Source organism: Vipera ursinii (assembly GCF_947247035.1).
Source record: "Vipera ursinii genome assembly, chromosome: 1".
Classification (NCBI taxonomy): Eukaryota; Metazoa; Chordata; class Lepidosauria; order Squamata; family Viperidae; genus Vipera; species Vipera ursinii.
In genome coordinates, this window is record NC_139512.1 from 300,409,092 (window position 1) to 300,429,958 (window position 20,867).

At 38.7% G+C, this 20,867-nt stretch overlaps 1 protein-coding gene across 2 annotated transcripts in view; it reads right to left on the reverse strand.

The window, feature by feature from the left end:
- Positions 1 to 9,623: 9,623 nt before the first annotated feature.
- Positions 9,624 to 20,867, reverse strand: part of LOC310632270 (uncharacterized protein) — an 80,776-nt gene continuing 69,532 nt past the window's right edge. For both annotated transcript variants that reach the window (XM_083349348.1, XM_083349347.1), the window contains exon 5: positions 9,624 to 12,365. In XM_083349348.1, coding sequence (XP_083205474.1) covers positions 12,237 to 12,365 — 129 coding nt within the window. In that variant the 3' untranslated portion in view covers positions 9,624 to 12,236. The remainder of the gene's footprint in view (positions 12,366 to 20,867) is intronic.

Here is a 20,867-nt window from a genome sequence, read left to right on the forward strand (position 1 = left end):
TCCTGAATTTCTCAGTATTGTTGTTATTGTTGTTACATTAAATATCTCTGAAGAAGTGAAGATAACAATAGTCAGGATTTACCGATCAGCTACATGCCTGGTCTAACAGAATCTCTCTGAATAAAAAAGAGGACAAGAGATATCCCACTTGTGTTCTGAATGGTAGCTCCTCATGAGGAGACCATTGGACACAGTGGTGGGATTTAGCCAGTTCACACCACTTCGGCAGAACCGGTAGCTAATTTTTTGTGGCCCAGGCTCAGAATGGACTTCCGGAAGAGGCATCCACACAGAGAACTGGTTGTTCACATATTTGAATCCCACCACTGATTGGACAGCAATTTACCATGGATCTGAGTACCAGGAGATGAGGTCTCAACCCTTGTGGAGCCTATAAAGCCATTAGCCTTACTTTCTATACTGTTGAAATGTAATTACTTTAAAGTAACTACACACAAATGTATCACACACATACATTTTTAATGGAATCCAAAGCAGATAGATTCATGAATTATTTTTTTTCAATGAATAAAATGGGGAGTGTGTGTTGCTCACATAAGTGAGGTAATATTTCAGTATTATTAATATACTAGTATTAGTATTAAAATATTAGCCCCTAAAATCATTGTTGAAATGAGACAAAAATGTCTCATTTATATATCATAGATAGTATATTGTTTAGGTTATTGAAAATAGGCTTGACTTCCCTTTAAGCTTTTCATGAGGTCTAAGAAAATATTTCACAATTAAGGTTACAAGTCCTCAACTCCAAAATCCCAGCTAACCCATAGATGGCAGCAATGAAGGATTGTGTCTGATGCTTGTTTGATGCCATCTTGTTGTCTGAATTTTTGCAACTGACATCTGATACTTAAGTGATCAGATTTTAGCCTATTCAATTAGATTGTTCAATAAGGCACATTTGCTGAAAATCTTTCTTCTGAGTAACTATTGTGCAGGAAAGGATTTTCTTTCTTTCCTTCCTTCCTTCCTTCTTTCCTACTCTGGCATCCAACTGGCCACGGTATTATTCCAGCCTTCTACAGTTGTGGGGATCTGGCCATTGAATGACTGAAATGGAATTAGCTGTAGGCCATGCACTTCTTTTCTCCACATCTCCCATGTTCAAACACTTTACAAACTTCTTTTTCCTTGGTTTCTTTCTTTTGTAGTTATTCAGAAGCTATACATTCCTTTCATTTGCAGCTTATATAGGAAAGCTTATTGAACTCTCTCTTGTTAAGCAATGAGGAGCCTCTGGAGTTTTTTAAAAAGAAAAGTTAAACTTTGCATTTCCTCACGTCCCCCTGGTCTTCTGCTAGAGATTACACCAGAGCATAAAAGAGAGGCTGCTGGGCAGCTGGGATTCGTGCACACCCCTTCAGTTACGTGCCGATAGCATATGATTGCCACCAAAGAGAAGCAAGGGGACTAGTGTGAATATCTCACAAAGCCTCAGTGTGCTCGTGTTTTGATTTGTTATGTGAAAGGGCCTTTTGTCCTAAGGCCAGAAAGGATGGTGAAGGGGCAAGATTTCCCTTCAGAAAACAACTCTTCCACACCCTAGACCTTTTTGTTGTGTAAAGGAAAATCACTTTCCCTATAGAGCGTTTTTAAAATCAATATTGGAATAGAAATCCTCAAAAGACAATGCAATTCCACCTCCCTCATTCAGATTTTAGAACACCCCCCAACTCTCCAATGAGACTAACTCCCACCCACATGAGTAAGTATTGGATTGACATCACCTGACTAAATGGAGAGGTGAATGCATGAGCAATTTGGCCTTATACAGGCATCCCATGTCTAGGCTATAACTGCCCCTAGTCACTAGCCAGCAAGATCCTAATCTGAAATATTTATTTATTTATTTATTTATTTTATTTTTATTCCATTTATATCCCGCCCTTCTCCGAAGACTCAGGGCGGCTTACAAGTTTAGCAGTAGCCTTCATTCTATGTATATGCCTGCTTATTAGGGCTTTCACACACACCCAAGCGGCATTATTACAAAGTCAGCTTAATTGCCCCCAACAATCTGGGTCCTCATTTTACCTACCTCGGAAGGATGGAAGGCTGAGTCAACCTTGAGCCTGGTGGGATGCGAACCTGCACTAATTGCAGGCAGCTGGTGTTACTTAAGGAGGCATTAGCCCACTGCTCCACCAAGGAGCAGTGATTCACATCTCCCCTCCCCTGAGCTTTTCAGAGGATCATGGAACGTGTAGCATAAAAGGTGCAACAGAAAATACATTCATTTGCTTGGTGCATGCTCAAGGGTAGCAGAGAATATTTGCAAACAAATCAAATTTCAGAGCTTCATGTAATGGGTCTTGTAGTTTGAAAAATGTACATTGCATGAGAAATTTGACCTTTCTTTGTGTCACTATTTCACTTACAAAGTTAAGGCTTGTCAACAAAATTCATGTTGTTACCCGCCCTTGCCTCCAGCAAAAAAGGATGTGGTGGCCACTTTGTGCATCATTCTAGTGTCCTTCAGGGCAGATCTTAGGATGCAATTGGCTTCATCATCACTATTTCACTGGTGTGCTGGAATCAGCAACCGTTTTTGAAAGTAGGGCTTTCTGTTACACTGACCATCAGAAGGCACTGAATGACCTGTTTTTTGTTCTTATTGGGACTCTTCAGACAAAGTATTGTTATCCTACAGCAGGAATTCTGGTAGTTTGGGTCTTAACATCTTTTTTGTACCTTCGTGACCAGAACTGGATGCAGTATTCCAAGTGTGGTCTCCCCAACGCAGTGTACAGTGGTACTATATTATAAGCAGCCTGTTTATGTTTATGTTCACTTAAATAGGCATGTAAGAGTTAATAACGTGGGTTGGTCGCAAACCAATTAAACCAGATTCCTTCTCTCTATCCTCTCTGATAATGTTACATAATAGCTTAGTAGGACATGGGAATGCTATAGATATAATGAATGTAGACTTACACTAAACTTTTAATATAGTATGTCATTACATTTTTTCATAATCATATGATAAAATATAGGGTAAATGATGTGTCTGCTTAATGGACTCACAACTGGGTGAATGGCCATATTCAAAACCTGCTCATTAATGCCACCCGTCCATATGATACAAAGCTAGGAGGGATGACTAGCCAGATCTGAAGAGAGATGATTCAAAAAGATCTAGACCAGGGGTAGGTAACCTTGGCTCTTTTATGACTCGTGGACTTCAACTCCCAGAATTCCTGAGCCAGCTGGCTCGGGAACTCTGGGAGTTGAAGTCCACGAGTCATAAAAGAGCCAAGGTTGCCTACCCCTGATCTAGATATTAGTGGCAAATATTTGTAGCTCGGGTGTAGGAAGAAGGTGAAGGTTCGTTCTTGGAACCTGTGGGTTGGTTTCTGGATGTTTCGTTACCAGGCTAGGTAACATCTTCAGCAGATTTTGTTTTGCACCAATATAGTCCCTTGGCTACTGCTGGTTAGTTGCTCAATGTGAGAAAAGTTGATAAAAGTGAAAATTTCACGAGTGGAATGCTTACACAATGTTTCAACACTCAGCGGGGGGTCAGGTGCCCATTTCCAGCAGAAAAGCCTCCAAAACCAAACCAAAACAAACCCTGAGTATTTTTAGAGCTCTAGTTTTAAAAAAAACAACAACAGTTGGTTCCTGATATGCTTCAGTTTTTAATTCTTTCTGAAGTTAGTTTAGCCTCAGCTAACCTTACAAAATAAAGCTTTGGTGTCGTTTCGGGAATAACCTCACCCTTGTTTCCAGTCAAGGCACACCATGGTGATGGAATATAGCCAGGCTCTTGGGCCAAGATCCAGACATGCCTGCTCCCAGGAATGGGTGTTGGTTTCCCTGCTGAGGAACAGATTTCGCTTCACCCTCCCTGCCATCCTCCATGACCCATAAATCTAGCTCTGACTCCAGGATGGATTTTTCTTCTTTCCCCATTCTTTAGCCTTTTTAACCTTTGCTTATTTGCAACCCCTTTAAAAGGCACTTGGCTCACTGACCCAGCAAGAGATTTATCTGGCACTTCAAGAAACTCAGCCACCTTCAAGAGCTGAAAGTTCAACTTTTGCTCTAGAAAAGCTAGGAGTGACTTCCTTATAGAAACCACCAGTCAGGCAAGACATAACATTGGATTAGAAGTCTCATCATCTCCACTGACATGGCATGATCAGAGATGGGAGTTGCATCCCACACATGAAGAAGACAACAGATGGGGGAAGGATGCAAAAAAAACACCCTGCAGTAGAATGTAATCGAAAACTGCAGCCAGCTACATCTCCAGCAAAATTTATTACTAAGAAATAGCATTTTATTTCAGCTCAGTTGCTATGGCTCTGCTTCTTCCCCCTTTCAAAATACAAAGGAAAAAATGTTCATAGTATCATAGAGTTGGAAGGGATTTTGGAGGACTTTTAATCCAACCTCCTGCACAGCACAGGAATCCAAGCTCGTGTTAGATTGGCTGTTTTCTGCTTTTTAATGTAGCACAGGAATCCAAACTCCAATGTTAGATTGGCTGTTTTCTGCTTTTTAGTCCTGCACAGCCAAAAGTGCCAGTGTATGCCAGTGCATCCATGTCTATGGGTGAGTGTGTCTGTGTAGATTTTGTGTGTGTGTGGATTTTCTGCATGGGGTTCCCACTATAGACTGCTTTGCCATATTATTGTACATCAGCAATTTAAAAAAAAACACATCAGTTAGGACACTCTGTATTCTGTATATGAGAATCAGAGATCTCTACTCACTTCTCCCCAAGATCTTAATTTACCATTTTGTTAAAGACCAAAATACCTGCAACATGTGGTAAGCTAGATTTTCCCCCAATGTGTGTAAATTATCTCTATTCACATATTCATGAGAATACAACTTGGGAAACATAATCATAAGAAGCCTTCTTTGGCTCATTCCTATACCAATATAATCATCAGCTATTTATTTTATTTTATTTTATTTTATTTTATTTTATTTTATTTTATTTTATTTAGTCACCCATCTCACCACAAAGTGACTCTTTTAAATCTTTTAAAGGAGATGTTAACTTGAGGAGAAAAAGCAGAGCTAAAGGCTTTTTCTGAAATTGTCAAAAGCTTCTGTCCAATAATTGCAGACAACTGGAAGAACATGAAGTGGTTCAGACTGAGAGACAGTAGCTGGAAGCAACCCTTATATTAGAAGCCAACTGTTGCATTTGACTGGTTTTCATAATACACAGTTTATATTCAACATTGGACAGAAACCCATCTTTCAAATTCCTAAAATGTTATTCCCTGTTGAAAAGAGTCTATTTCTCTTCTCTGTCTTAGAGAGAAGCAGTGTTGTATCTATAGGCAATCAAATGTTCCTGAATGTCCATCAGGCTGCCTCTCAACTTATCAGTGCTTCAAAGTAGATCAGGAAAATGATTCTACCGGAAGACTAAAACTATACTGAGATAGACTCTTAAGAACAGAATTTTGCAAGCTTGATTATGCTTTATCCCCTCTCCCTCTTATATCCCAGTGAACCAGGAAAGTGTTTGCCCTGATTCCAAATATTATCTTGTTTTGCATGACTTAAAAATGTTTCATCCATTACCTTTACCTCGGTAACTTTTCTTGCACATTTGTCTCAAGATTATCTCCCTGATTCTCTACACAACCAAACTTTTAATTTGTGTGCGTGGGAAGCAGAGTCCTGTTGGTGTTAATTTGTTACATTTCATTCCATTACGCTACAGCAGACATGTCAAACTCGCAACGTCACATGACGTCGTGAGACATATTGGAGCTTTTTCCAGCAATGGGGTGGGTGCGGTTTCTTTATGATGCGTCCGGCCTTTGGGCTGGCAGTTTGACACCCTTGCACTACAGCCTTCCTGGCTCCTCCTGTTTCCAGACCTGAAGAACAGAGCTTAACTGAAACTTGGAGATCAGAAAAACTTCAAACCCTTGATGAGAACACCAGACACTGAAAGGCAGGACACTAGCATCTTTAACCCCCATATCTGTAAAGTAACAGCAAGAACATAGTCCCCAATAGCAATAGCACTTAGATTTATATACCACTTCATAGTGCTTTACAGCCCTCTCTAAGAAGTTTACAGAGTGAGCAAATTGCCCCCAACAATCTGGGTCCCCATTTTACCAACCTCAGAAGGATGGGAGGCTGAGTCAACCTTCAGCAGGTCAGAATTGAACTCCTGGCATTGAGCAGTAAGTTAGCCTGCAATACTGTATTCTAACCACTGTGCCACCGCAGCTCTTTGTAATAGCTATTTATCTCTTTTGGGGTAAAATTATAAAACAAATTCCCCCATCAAACTGAGAAAGGCTGGATGAAGGAGGGATGACTGAAGTATTTTGATGCCATCATCTTTATATTTCAGCTTCACACTGGCTTTTTCTACATATCCATATTTACACAGTTAAGTACAGAGTTCATCAGGAATTCTGGGACTTGGAAGTCGAACTCATATGGCAGGTCTAGGATGTTGCAAGAATCCAGCCAATTGTGACTTATTGCTTTGCTTTGTTTATTAACAAAGCATTGTTAAAGAAGATGCAGCTTAGCAAAAAGCATTTTAAAAAGAGGTTGCCAGGAATGCCAAGTGGCAGATAAACATCTTCAGACATTAGTAGTGCAACTAAGGAAAAGCTCATATTAAATGACAACTCCCTGAGTAGCAAGAGAAGATAGGAGATTCTGAGTTAACATTTATAGCAGCTCAGAAGGGAGAGAAGTTATTGTGCCAGGGCAATAGGTGCAGTTGGTAAATTACTTTGCGCCTGGTACTGCATTTGGGCTTAACTGCTATTGTAGATCAAAGTCCAAGGACACCAAGGCTAGGACACGCTAATAACCCCAGGAAAAAAAACAGCAACTCTGTACTGTTCTTTGGTATAACTGTTAAAATGACTTGCTCTCAATCCACAAACATAATTGGCTGGATTAGTAGTTCTACATGAAAGAAACAAAACAGCCCCCCCCCCACACACACATAGCTTTTGAGCTATAAAGTGATTGCAGGCAGGAATTCATTAAGAGAGACCACAACAATAAGAGCAGGAGACAGAAATATGCTCTCAGTATAGGATTGCAAACGATATTTGATTTTAAGGTTGTCTGCCCATTCAAGGCATATATGGCTGATTGGTTATCACAGAGCTTATTAAAAAAACTGAGTGTGAGCACACCTTAGTAGATTTGTAGGCTCTTCACAGTAGGGTGAGCATTCCCTACTGCCATGTAATCATAGGGACTGAGCATACAGAAAGGCTTTCAAATTAAAATGCCTTGGCAAGACTGGATGGTATCCCTCCTTGAGAAAGGAAGCCATATAACCCTAATTGATATGGCCAAAAAGAGAGTATCAGTTCCCTGTCCTGATTGATTAATCCACTTATCTTTGTCTTTCCCTTGAAGATCACTTGACTGACTGTACAGGGTATACACTCACACCTTTCTTGTGCTTGTGAATGTAAGTATGGGAAAAATGTACCTTCATATTCAAGCAATCCAGACATAGAAACAATTCAAGGAATATGGGATTGATTTTTACATGTATTTATTGTACCTGCATAGAATTTTGCCAAATAGTTGAACACATAACTTGTACACTGTTGTCTTCTAGGAGCCTCAGAAGAGTTGTTTGCCCATTCATTGTTGATAATTTCCCATTCCTAGATGCCTATTTCCCATTTCATGCCTGATGTGATACTAGTTTCATACATGAGAAAAGGATGGCTCATATGCAAACATTCACAAACCATATTACTTTAAGAGTTTAAGTCTAAGCACCCAAGATCTCCAGATTTCCTGCCCCTGCACTAAAGTATACATTACTTACCAATTTAACCAAATGACATTGTTGAGGCAGAAGGAAAAAAAACCTGAGCAATGTCTTATCTAGGACATTTTGGATACTGAAGTCCAATTCACCAAGGCTGAGCAACTTCACATGGTTTTTTTTAACTTCTAGAATGTTCCCAATACCCGCCAGACTGCAACTTGAAAAACATAACTGCTTGAGTAGCTCTCTGTGGATTTTTATAGTCTAAATAATCTGCTTTCATCTTTGAGGGGAAACACCTGCATGATTCTAGTCAAGAAACAACAGGATGAGGATTTACAGTCAAGTTATAAAAATTGCTCTTGGCTGTTCAACCACAAACTCAACTTTTAGCCAGCTGTGTCAGGTTAGTACTACTAGGGCAATCTCTCAATAATCTAAGACAGCTTCCCTCAGCATGAATGGAACATGGAATGTCAAGCTGTAGCCTCATTTGAATCTAAGCAAATCGAGATTTGGTCATTACATGGGAGATTTCCTGGGAATCTTATGTATACCATTTGGAGTTCCACTAGATGACAGCAAAGCAAAAAGTGGTAATGATGACTCAAGAAAAGGTAACTGAACCAGAATGCATAATATTTAGCAATATAGCACCAGTGTTCTGGTTGTTGCACTATCAATTATTTGATAGGCTCAACTCAGTCTGCTAATTTCCAACTACAAAGCCCTATGGAACTCAGTCCCTGTGACATTATTTACAAAAACACTGCTGATTGGATACAGACTGGTATTGCATTCTTCCCAAGAAGTGATGTTGATGGTGGTGGGGGCCTCTCATTTACTAAGCACTAACTTACTTTCAAGAAGGGGACAAAGTCATCTTCTTCTGGCAGACGCTGTGTCAATAGATGGATGTGCTAGGCTGCCTTTTTTCCACCTGGTTTGGTTTTATGGGATTTGAATTAGCCAGTTTGGTGTAGTGGTTAAGGTACCAGGCTAGAAACCAGGAATGCAAGCTCTAGTCCTACCTCGTGCATGAAAGCTGGCTTAGTGACTTTAGGCCAGTCACTTTCTCTCAACCAATGATGTCAGGGTCAGGTGACAAGCCAGTTGATCAATTCTGTTGCAACCAATGAATCAACTCTCAATTGATTAAAATTAAAAAAAATGGACCCTGCATTTGCAGGAAATGTCAACTTCTGCTCAATGAAGTTGTATGAATATATGGGACTGTTTTATACACCTATTCCTATACACTATTCACTCTAAACCTTCTAGACTGTCCAAAGTTGGTAGTACAGTATATAAAACAGTAAATAAACCGCCTTGTTTTGAGACCATCTTGTGCTTGCCTCCCTGTCAATATAGCTTTCTTAGCAAAAATATTCCCTATAACATCCCTCACCACAAAGTTGCCTCCATCAGGTCCTATAAATATCCTGTTACATGGACGCTGCAAATTTCATTCACTTACTATGATCTCATGATTCTGTGAAAAGGTTACAAATGTAGCTATGTAAGACTGTAATTCTCATTCGTTTTTGAGTGGTGGTAGGACAAAGATTGTTGCTCGTATAACGTTGGCTAAGAAAAGATGTTAACTAAACTGTGGGACAGGCAAGAATCTGTTTTTCTATTTGAGCTAAGGTTGCAAAATTCATGCCTACAAAGTTTGCAGAAGATTCCAGTTAAGTAACTTTGTGTTTTCTTCTTGAGGGATGAAAATACTTTAATGTGGAATGCAAAGGTATGGTCTGCTATGAAATAGTAACATTAAAAATGCTTTGAATTTCCTTAGGGCCTTAGAATTAAGGTAAAAGTAAAGGGAGAGCAAACAGGGAGGACAATAACAGCAGTTAAAATATAACTTTATTTTTCCTCATTAAAAACCAAAGACAGAGAAATGTTACAAAAGTATTAAAGAGAAGCACTTCATCAGCAGTCATCTCTCTTTCCAGACTTTCACCTTAGAGCAGGGTTGTCACTCTGCCGGCCCACGGGCCAGATGCATCATAGCAAAACCATGCCCACCCCATTGCCGGCAATAGCAAAAAAAGCTGCAATACATCACAACACATCACATGATGTTGCGAGTTTGACACCCCTGTCTTAAGAGTATCAGGACAATATCTTCTAGATCAGTCAGCAAACCTCCAACACCCCACCCCCCAAAAAAACATTCTGCAGTATCTACGGAACAAAGTGAGGGCAACTTTATATGTATGAAAACACATTCCAAATTATCCTGACTATGACAGGTGCTTGGTGGTTTGTAGGTCAAGTCTAATCTGCCAAAACAGAAAACTCACATTAGGTTTTGCCCTTATCATTACTAGAGGAAGGCCAAATCCTTTCAGATTATAGATCTTCAACATGTGCACTGACCTATAAAAAAATCATCTTTAGGATTAGAAGATAAAAGGGAACCTCCCCTCTTTCAACTAGAAGAACAATTGCTTTAGAAAAACTATTTTGTTGCATGTCAATTTTGACCCTGTTCTCAAACCAATTAAGAATATCATCTTACCTTTTATTTAATTAGTGGTTTAAGAAGGATTGTGCCCATCCATCCCTGATTTCTTCTTATATAGACTGGTATAGAAAAGAAATACAGTAACTCACGTATTCCTTTATTCTTATGCTTTTGCCACCAGGTTTTATAAACCCAACATATTTACAGCTAGGATTAAAAGCAGCTGAGTTAATTCATTCTGACTAGAAAGTTTCTGGCCTTAAGATTCCAATGATAAAAGAACCTCACAGCTGTTGGCTATTTTACCCCCCTATGAGCCATCTTTTTCAACTCCTACAGTCTACATATTTAATTGTAGAAGACAGCACAAAAGTTTTCAAAACAGTGGTCAAGTTATAGTTTCCATTATTCTTTAATTAAAAAAATATATAACACAGGAGTTCTTTCTACACTGTTCTTCATACGATTAGTATACAAGTTGAGACTGAAATGCCTTTGACACACACTGTATAGCGAAGATAATATAGCACATTGTTAAAACTTATTTTCCTAAATCTCAGAACATAAGCTTCATTGGGTTAGCACAAAAACCTGTAGAGTTGGGCCAACTGATTACCTGAATAATTGGTATCTCAGATGTCAATGCAAAGCAGAAACTATCACCAATGTGTACAGAAGAGCTGAGCTTGAAATATATGGCTGCTTCTGTAAAGTTGCTCTTTTAAAAACATGCCTTTTTTCTGCTTTGCTCATTACTCCTACCAGCAAAAAACAAAATTAAAAAGACAGATCATAATGCAAATACTTGTGAAGTATTTCCTTCCACATATTTATGTCTTACATAACATCCACCTAAACCAGTGGTTTATACATCAAATGCAACTTATAGTCATATTTCTGCTTTTGTTACAATTTCATAAGTTGTTTACAAAGTGAATGCTAGAAGACATGTTGTTGGATGTGCAAACCAATCATTGCAGTATTCATTCCAACTTCAGTAAAAGAACATGTGACATTCACATGGCTTTATAAAGGATACTCAGACAAGTCAAAGGAAATTATAGCTTCTCATTTATTCTTCTACCTGCAAATATCTATCCAGTTACTGTATATCCTAAGACTCTGTACAGCTCTAATTCTATTTGTGCTGAACAAAATAGATACTTGTCTCTTTAACTTCATACTCTACTAATTTCAAAGCAATTCAGCTGCTGCACAGCTCAGTAAGCTTCTTGGTCTACCTTATAACTTGGTGGCACAAAACCAAATAAGTTTACCTACCCTGGGAGATGAAAACCGTATGTTTCTAATCTTTCAGACTCATACTAAAAGCAGAGATCCTTCCAATTCCTGGATAAATCCTAGTCTACTGAACATTCCTAGATACAAGGAATAATTCTCTTAGATAAAGAACAAGAAAGCTGCTTACTGCTGGGGTTTTAGCACATGGGCAGTTGCTCATTTATAATATATTGTGAAGATGCTCTCAAGCTGAGTTCAACTCCTAAGACTGCATCCATGCTGTTTTCTTGGCAATGTTATGGAATTGGTTTGTGATGTCCTTCCCCTACTGTGGGCTGGGATTTCTTTCCTGTTTACCAATCCAGCTAACAACTTTGGACTGCCCAAGTGGTTCTACATATAAACTAAGCCTTACCCAGTTTAGCTTCTGAAATAAGTCAAGGTTGGCTAAATGCTACCACTCACTGAAGATCAGTTATAAGGGTAATATGCTCGCTCCATTTATAAGAAACCAGCCTTCTGTGAATCAATAGTATCTTGATAGTTGCATCACAATTTATGTGCCTAGCTTGGCTGATGCACATACATTTCCTTTCTGACAATCTTCAGACATTATAATGGCATATAAAACAGACAACAGACAAGACACCAATCTCCTGATACCAAGGATCCTGGAACCTATTGCAGATATGTGCCCTCCATGCCCCTTGGGCAGCTGGTTGATATGATGATTCCTGAGACTTTTGAGTACATTGTTCAGTAGGCACATGATGGTTCTTCAACTGGAGCTATTGGGCTCAAAGGCTTCAAGGTGCTCAGGGACTGGAAGGCAAAAATCGATGGATCATACACAAAGTGGGGTGAGGGCCGACTGCTGTTGATATGCTGCATAGAGAAGAAAAAGAAAGAGATAATTACCAGTTCCCATAGGATAAATGAATGACAGCAACAGGGGTCACCAACCCCCACGCAGCAGCCCACTACCAGGACTTGAGCCTTTTGGAACTGTGGAAGTGGCGGGTGAGTGAGCACATCCCCACTCACACAAGCAGTGAGTGAGCACATACATTCACCCCTCACGCAAATGGTGCTGTGCGTGCAGAACCTTTCTCCCCCCCCCCCCAACCAGGTCTGCAAAGCCAAAAATGTTGTGGAACTCTGAAGTAATATATCACAACTGAAGTGATTCAAAAGCTTTATGATAGTAAATTAGTAATAAATCAAAATCTTTTAAAAGGTTGAAGAAAGGAAAGCACAAAATATGTGTTAAATATGTAATATGTATATAATATGAATGAAATCCTGACAGTAGTTAAATCATGACTGCAAGTTAAACTTCCTTATTATGTGTGATATTTTGGTTTAAAGTTTCTAGGTACTTTATAGTACTAGAAAATTCCCTTCAGTGTATATTTATATTTTTGTACTTATTCAATGTAAGGGACGCGGTGGCTCAGTGGGTTGGGACACTGAGCTTGTCGATCAGAAGGTCGGCAGTTTGGCAGGTCGAATCCCGAGTGCCACATAACAGAGTGAGCACCTGTTACTCGTCCCAGCTTCTGCCAACCTAGCAGTTCGAAAGCACGTAAAAATGCAAGTAGAAAAATAGGGACCACTATGGTGGGAAGGTAACAGCATTCCGTGCGCCTTTGGCGTCTAGTCATGCCGGCCACATGACCACAGAGACGTCCTCGGACAAGCGCTGGCTCTTCGGCTATGAAACAGATATGAGCACCGGCCCCTAGAGTTGGAAACGACTAGCACGCATGTGCGGGGGAACCTTTACCTTTACAGTTGCAAGAAAAAGTATGTGAACCCTTTGGGATTACGTGGAGTTTTGCATGAATTGGCCATAAAATGCGCTCTAAACGTCATGTAAGTCACAACAATAGAAAAACACAGTCTGCTTAAAATAATACTACACAAACATTAGCTGTTGTCATGTTTTAATTGAACATAAGATGGAAACATTCACAGTGCAGGGTGGAAAAAGTATGTGAACCTTTGGACTTAATAACTGGTTGACCGTCCTTTGGCAGCAATAACCTCAACCAAACGTTTCCTGTAGTTGCAGATCAGACCTGCACAACGATCTGGAGTAATTTTGGACCACTCCTCTTCACAAAACTGTTTCAGTGTAGCAATATTCTTGGGATGTCTGGTGTGAATCGCTCTCTTAAGGTCATGCCACAGCATTTCAATCGGGTTGAGGTCAGGACTCTGACTGGGCCACTCCAGGAGGCGTATTCTGTTCTGTTGAAGCCATTGTTTTGTTGAATTACTTGTATGCTTTGGGTCATTGTCCTGTTGCATCACCCATCCTCTATGGAGTTTCAGTATGGTCGTACGTTTTCCTGCAAAATGTCCTGATAAACTCTGGAATTCATTTTCCCATCAATGACAACAATCCGTCCAGGCCCTGAGGCAGCAAAGCAGCCCCAAACCATGATGCTCACTCCGCCATGTTTTACAGTGGGGATGAGGTTTTGATGTTGGTGTGCTCTGCCTTTTTTTCTCCACACATAGTGTTGTGTGTTTTTCCCAAACAACTCAATTTTGGTTTCATCTGTCCACAGTATATTTTGCCAGTAGTGCTGTGGAACATCCAGGTGCTCTTTTGGAAACTTCAAACGTGCTGCAATATTTTTTTTTTGGACAGCAATGGCTTCCTCCGTGGTGTCCTCCCATGTACTCAATTCTTGTTTAATGTTTTCCTTATTGTAGATGTGTCAACAAAAATGTTAGCATGTGCCAGAGATTTCTGTAGGTCTTTAGCTGACACTCTAGGATTCTTCTTTACCTCAATAAGCATTATGCGCTGTGCTCTTGCAGTCATTTTTACAGGACCACGCCTAGGGAGAGTAGCAACAGTGCTAAACTTTCTCCATTTGTAGACAGTCTGTCTTACCATGGACACATGAACATCAAGACTTTTGGAGATACTTTTGTAACCCTTTCCAGCTTCATGCAAGTCAACAATTCTTGATCGTAGGTCTTCTGAGAGCTCTTTTCTGCGAGGCATGGTTCACGTCAGACAGTGCTTCTTGAGACCAGTAAACCCAAAACAGGTGTGTGTTTTTAAAGGGCAGGACAGCTGTCAGCAACACATCCAATATCATCACACTGATTGGAGTCAAGGTTGGCTCACTCCTGGCTCCAATTAGCTCTTGGAGAAGTCATTAGGCTAGGGGTTCACATACTTTTTCCACCCTGCACTGTGAATGTTTACATGTTATGTTCAATTAAAACATGACAACAGCTAATGTTTGTGTAGTATTATTTTAAGCAGACTGTGTTTTTCTATTGTTGTGACTTACATGACGTTTAGAGCACATTTTATGGCCAATTCATGCAAAACTCCACGTAATCCCAAAGGGTTCACATACTTTTTCTTGCAACTGTACCTTACTTATTCAGTAAGAGAAGAGCAATTAAAAGAATCAGTACTAGAAAATAATTATTGATCCATCCCCAACTTTCTATCCTACACTAGACCATCAAAACTACACAAAATCTTTTCATCAAAAATCTTCTCATAATTTAGTGTCTTTGCTTAAATGCTTTCATTAATGTTAGATGGTCGTGAAAATGAATTAAGGAACTGTTTTTTTAAAAGCTCAGTTATAATGACTTAGCAGTAACAGCCTTATTAGTTATAAATTACAATAAATTTACACAGTCTTGACAGAATGATATTCTGCATGGGGCAAGAGTATGACGGGAATTGTTGTCCAGCCTATCTGAAGGGCAGAAGAAAATAAGCCACTGCTTGCTTTACTGTATATATAAAGATGAAATAAAAATCCAATAATAATTACTGGAACAAAATTGTCAATCAGATGATAAAAAGTAATCAAACAAAAACATCTACTCTCATTTTTTTTCTAGCAGCAGCTTTATTCTAAAAAGCTGGATCAGCATTCTTTGAAGAGAATTGAACTTTGGGTATAACCAGATTAAATTTTAAACACATTGCTTATTCTTTTCCTTTTTTCCCCACCTCATTACCAGCTCAGCACAGCTTTCCAAATGCCAGAGTTTGCTTAACCATTTTGGACACTAGTCTTTTTACAAAGGATTTGGATTTTTAACAAACAATTAGCAGCTCTTTTGTCTAGAAGTGACCTCTTACACTTCAGGGTCATTTCGTCATGAGGTGGTCACTGTATCCAGGATTTCACTCCTTCACCTATGCACATTCCTTAATAGGTTTGGATTTAAGAGGTCGTGAACTTTAAGTTCTTCTGTATGACTGAGCCAAGTCAAATCTTTTTATCTGATGGAAAAAGGTCCATCAGATTATCTGCACCACTCTTTCCTTCCTAGTCTTGGAAACGGGAGACATTTCATTTTAACAGAAGGTACAACACAGCAGTTTGGCAGCCTGGTCAAATTACACATCTAAATATTCTTTGATTACAATATAAAGGATACTGCATGCATGATCTTTAGAGTATTTTTACTCAGCTCTAACCAAGAGGCTGCTTCCTGATGCAATACGAACATTACTTTTGAAGAAAAATGTGGGGGGTGTTATTGATTTGTCTTGTGCAATACACCACAGCAAGAGACAGGAGAGATAGGCTGAGTCAAAGCTGAAATAAAGTCATACAAGAAGCAGAGTCCATATAGGCAGCACATGGAGAAACAAATGTGCACAAGAGAGTCTTGTAGCACTTTAAATCTAACTGATGTATTATAGCACAATTATTCATGGACTAGAGCTCACTTCACTGCCATCCTTGAGGGTATACATAAGCCTAACTAGTTATGGCATAAGCTGTTATATATACAAATATGTATAAAAGCATTTCTTTATGGACCCACTAAAATCTTTTAAATAATGGTTGTTGTATTGCTGAAATTTTTTTCCTTTTTTAAAAAAATTACTTAAAAGCATGCTATTGAGCATTATTGCTAGGAATGCTGAATTCTAATTTGCCCCAAAGTGCTACAGTTTTTCAAGTTATAATTCTAATAATATGTAATTATAATAGCATATAATTGCATGCTAGTAAGGGTGGATGTAAAATAAAACCCACAAATACATTAGTTAGCATTTTATGAATGTTTACACAATCATTTGGTTTAGAGACCTACTGTTGCATTTTTTTCTCACCCCAATGTCTTTTCCAAATATGTATATTTTATATCTGTAAACTTTTGCAGTTGCGTTACTTTGATTCAGTTTTGCCAACTATGTCTGCAATTCTACTTATCAGTTAATCTACAAACAAATTTTCAGAGAAAAATCCTAATAATATGGATGTTTTTACATACAAGTGTAACAGAAGATGGCATAATGGACAACTAAGTTATCCATTCTCTCTCTTGGGTTTTGAAATAAAAATATATGTTTCTGTTTTAAAAGTCACAAAACTAATTGGTTGTAAATTCTGAAGGTCAATATGAGAGTACATTCTTTAGCAAGTTGAATCTGCTGGACAGATGGAGGAATTAAGCAATCTTAAATCTAAATGATTGAGACTGAACAGTCCCAATATTGACGTTCTCTTTTCCAGTTCTACAGTATATCATGTAGAACGTCTGACAACAATGAAGCGTTTGGTTTTTTTATATCTCCTGTAACTATCTTAATACAGGTGCTTCCTAAAATTTAGATACCCCCCCTCCACATTATATCAAGCTCAAGTGAACAGAAGTTGACACCTCTATTTGGTGCAGAGTCAAACACATTTTTTGCCAGTTTGAATACATAATTACTATTTATGCATAGCTGTTTATACATTCAAAACAAGAGAACAGTGTAACCAAACAATATTTTAAATGGAGAAGCTCAAGTTCCTGGACAATTTACTTTTATTTTAGCCATACCAGCTGGCCCTTCAGAAAATACATATTTTATTTCTTGTCAAAAGAACCAGTGGACATCTTTTATGAATAGGTATCTGCAATGGCAGCCATGACACTTTCCCAAATATAAAAACCTTTGGAGACTTCTGCTATAAAGAGTTTTCTACACTTTGTGAGACAAGTAGTATTACTTAGCCCTGTCTTGTATTAAGAGGGATTTCAGCACTATCAAACAAAACCTTTGTTATAAAACAAAACATTTATAGCACAAAATAATTTTAATACGAAGTAGATTTTTTTAACAAAAACGCCTCACTCAGATAGCAAATAGATAAGGGTGAACCTTCCATTTCAGTTGGGCAGTTGAGTTCTTCTTATTTCCCCATCCTTAGTTTTGCAACCTTTTTAGAAAAATCATACCTATTCTTTCAGCTACATTTTTCTAAAACTAAGGACTTTTTGTACAGAACACTAATATATGGATTTTTGCAAACCACATTTTTGCAAGTCCTTATTAGTATATAGTATATTTTATGTTTGTGATATTGTGTAAGGCTTTGCTGTTTAAAAAGGTCAAGATTTTGCATACCAACTCCATTTTGTTTCATACTTTGGCTCTGGAAGGACAAGTTAGGACAGTGTGCAGATAAATGCAAATCAAATGAATTTCTCTCTTCCCTCCACATGCCAAGATGGCAGCTTATGGGAAAAGAAACTAGTGCTCAGCCTAGAAATTAACCAACTATAGCTCTGTTTCATGAAATCATATCCAACATCCTCCTACACAGCCAGAAGGCTTGGCTAACAGCAAGAACACAGCAGGAGAGGCATATTTTAAAAAGTCTCCATTCACCAGCCGCCTGCTGTGGCATTATGGATGGTGTGTGCTCTGGCAGGCCTCAAAGTTGGAGAGTAACATAGCAACCTTTATTTAGAGTTAAAGGGGCAGAATTAATCAGACAGATTTGTCCTTCCCCGTGCAAGGAAGCCGCTTACCAGTACTCTACTGAGAGGGAGGCAAGGAAAGTGGACAAAGAGTTTGGCACTTCTCTTCAATAAAAAAATGCCAACCAACAGGATCGGTGAACAAACAGCAGCTGGAACTTTTGGCTGCAGGCAAGCAATGGAGCTAATCCATCAAGGAAAGGGAGAAGAGAACCTTAAACTCTGTAGCGTAGCACTGCAGAAGTAAAGCCAGAACCAGTCTTTTATGGGGTCACATTAATGGAAAACACAAGATTTCACAGAAATACGGCTCATTGGACAAAACGCCAGTTATGATGAAAATATTCAAGCATGGAAAACCAAAAAAAAAAATGTTGGGTTGTTAGTTGGTTTGGAGATACAGCATTCTATGGCTTCAAAATTTTGACTTTGTTTTGTTGGTACCACACTGATCCATGAAGGTTCCGTGAGAAATATATCAAGTATATCAATATATATATATGAAGTAAAGAAATATTTCAAGTATATATCTCCTTAGATGTGCCCATTTAACATATCCCAGTTAGACATAAGATAGGTTTGAGGGCAAGTCACAAGAGGTCTCTCAAGAAGAAGATGGACAAATAATAAGACATGTACCACCTATGAGGTGGCTCCTCTGCTTTGAAATTGCCTTTCTGCTCCTCTATTGGTATGTTAACAACATAAAGGAAAATGAAAACCTCTCAGTGGAGATGTAACTATTCTGTCCCAGCAAGAAGAAATAATAGAAGAGTAAATATGTCATTCAGGATTGAAGTATGGAGTTCTTGGCTGCTTTCTGAGCTTAGCTGTCTACTTTCAGACGTGGAGCAAATCTCACTGTTAGTTGCACTGGTGATGTTGTTTACCTAGTTGGGTAAAGTAACATATACAAACAAGCAGCCAAACTCAAAAGGCACCAAAGACGCCACAAGAAACATGCACTTGTCATATGATTTGTGTTATGATCATACTTTGTTCTTCTCCTTTTAATGGATTTTCTTCCTGACTATAATAATAATAACTTGAAAGAGTGGTGGAAAATAGTACAATAATTCAAATAGAAACAGTATTCAGTGCCCCTTTTAAACCTTAGTGAATTTTACAGGACGTTTTTACTCTAAAAGTCACTTTTAGAAGCATATTTCTCCATCCAGTAGACTCTCTCTGAAAAAGGGAACAACTAGCTGCTTCTCTATTAGATTTTTGGTGGGCTGTAAGGAACTATTTTAAAAACTATTGTTACCAAAATTACCTTGCAATGCTATCCTAGGAAATAGTGTAAATGTAACACTGTAACACTGAGGTTCTGACCAAACTTCAGCTAATTATCTGTTCTTTATGGCATGCTGGCCACTTACTAGCCTCGTGCAAAGCATGTACTCTCTTTTGCAGTTTCATCTAGCATGTGATTTATCAAAAATAATCCAGGCAGACATAAAAGTTTACTAACTCTAAAATGGAGGACATGTAAAGAATAATAAGCCATTGGCAATATCACTTATAGTTAAGGAAACCTTACTGTTTTTCCATTATATTTATCATTATTTTGGAGCTCTGTAGAATACATAAAACTATAGAGAATAAAATACAAAGCACTGATAATCAGGTATGTAAGAAGCTTGGCTGTTTCTGCCTCTGACCTTGGGCAGACAAACTTGTTACAGCATGAAAGACACCACAAGAATGCAGAAATTTGCTTTTCTTTACTTTTACAATGCCAACAGCCTGAATGGAGACTTTTTGTGCAGCTTTTTCAATTTGGTGCCCTCTAATTGATTGGGATTGGGATTCCAGTGACTCCAAAGTGCAGACAATGCTGACTGAGCCAACTGGAGCTGTATTCTAAGACACCTGGAGGTAAAAAAAAGTATATGTGTGCCTAAGGCACAAGAGACTATATTATGAGGAACAACAAATCTACTTCTCACTCAGTTAAAGACACGTTCTTATCCCCCATTAAGATTTCCAATGATTTTAGAGGTATCATCCTAACCCTAACATTCCCTTTCAAGTGTATATCACAAATAAGCAGGAAACAATTGTATTAGATCAGTAAGGATTTCAAACTCTCTGGGGATAAGACTATTTCCAATCCACATTCTAATGCTTATCTTATACTCTGCTACTTTTTTAGCCCACCCACAGACAAAAATAAGCTGACAAAGCCTCATCTGGTTTAAATCAGCTGTAGATATGTGGCTGTAGATGAAAGCCAAATCTAGCATTCGTGGCTGGGGATTAAGCCATTGGCCTGACTTGCTAAACCACTGCTTTATTCAAGCAAGTCTCTTCTCTCCCCACCCCCCATTATTTTATTCCTGGTTTAGTTGGTTGGCTTTAGGTCCTGAGGACAACAATGGCAGTGCCAAATACTCAGCGGTGGGATTCAAATATGTGAACAACCAGTTCTCTGTGTGGATGCTTCTTCCGGAAGTCCATTCTGGGCCTGGGCAACAAAAAATTAGCTATCGGTTCTGCCCAAGTGGTGCGAACTGGCTAAATCCCACCACTGTAAATATTGCATCCCTCTTTTGCAGGTTTTGCAGGTACTTGTTACAACCACTCTACTGAAGTATATTAATGCTAGAATCAATCTGTCATATT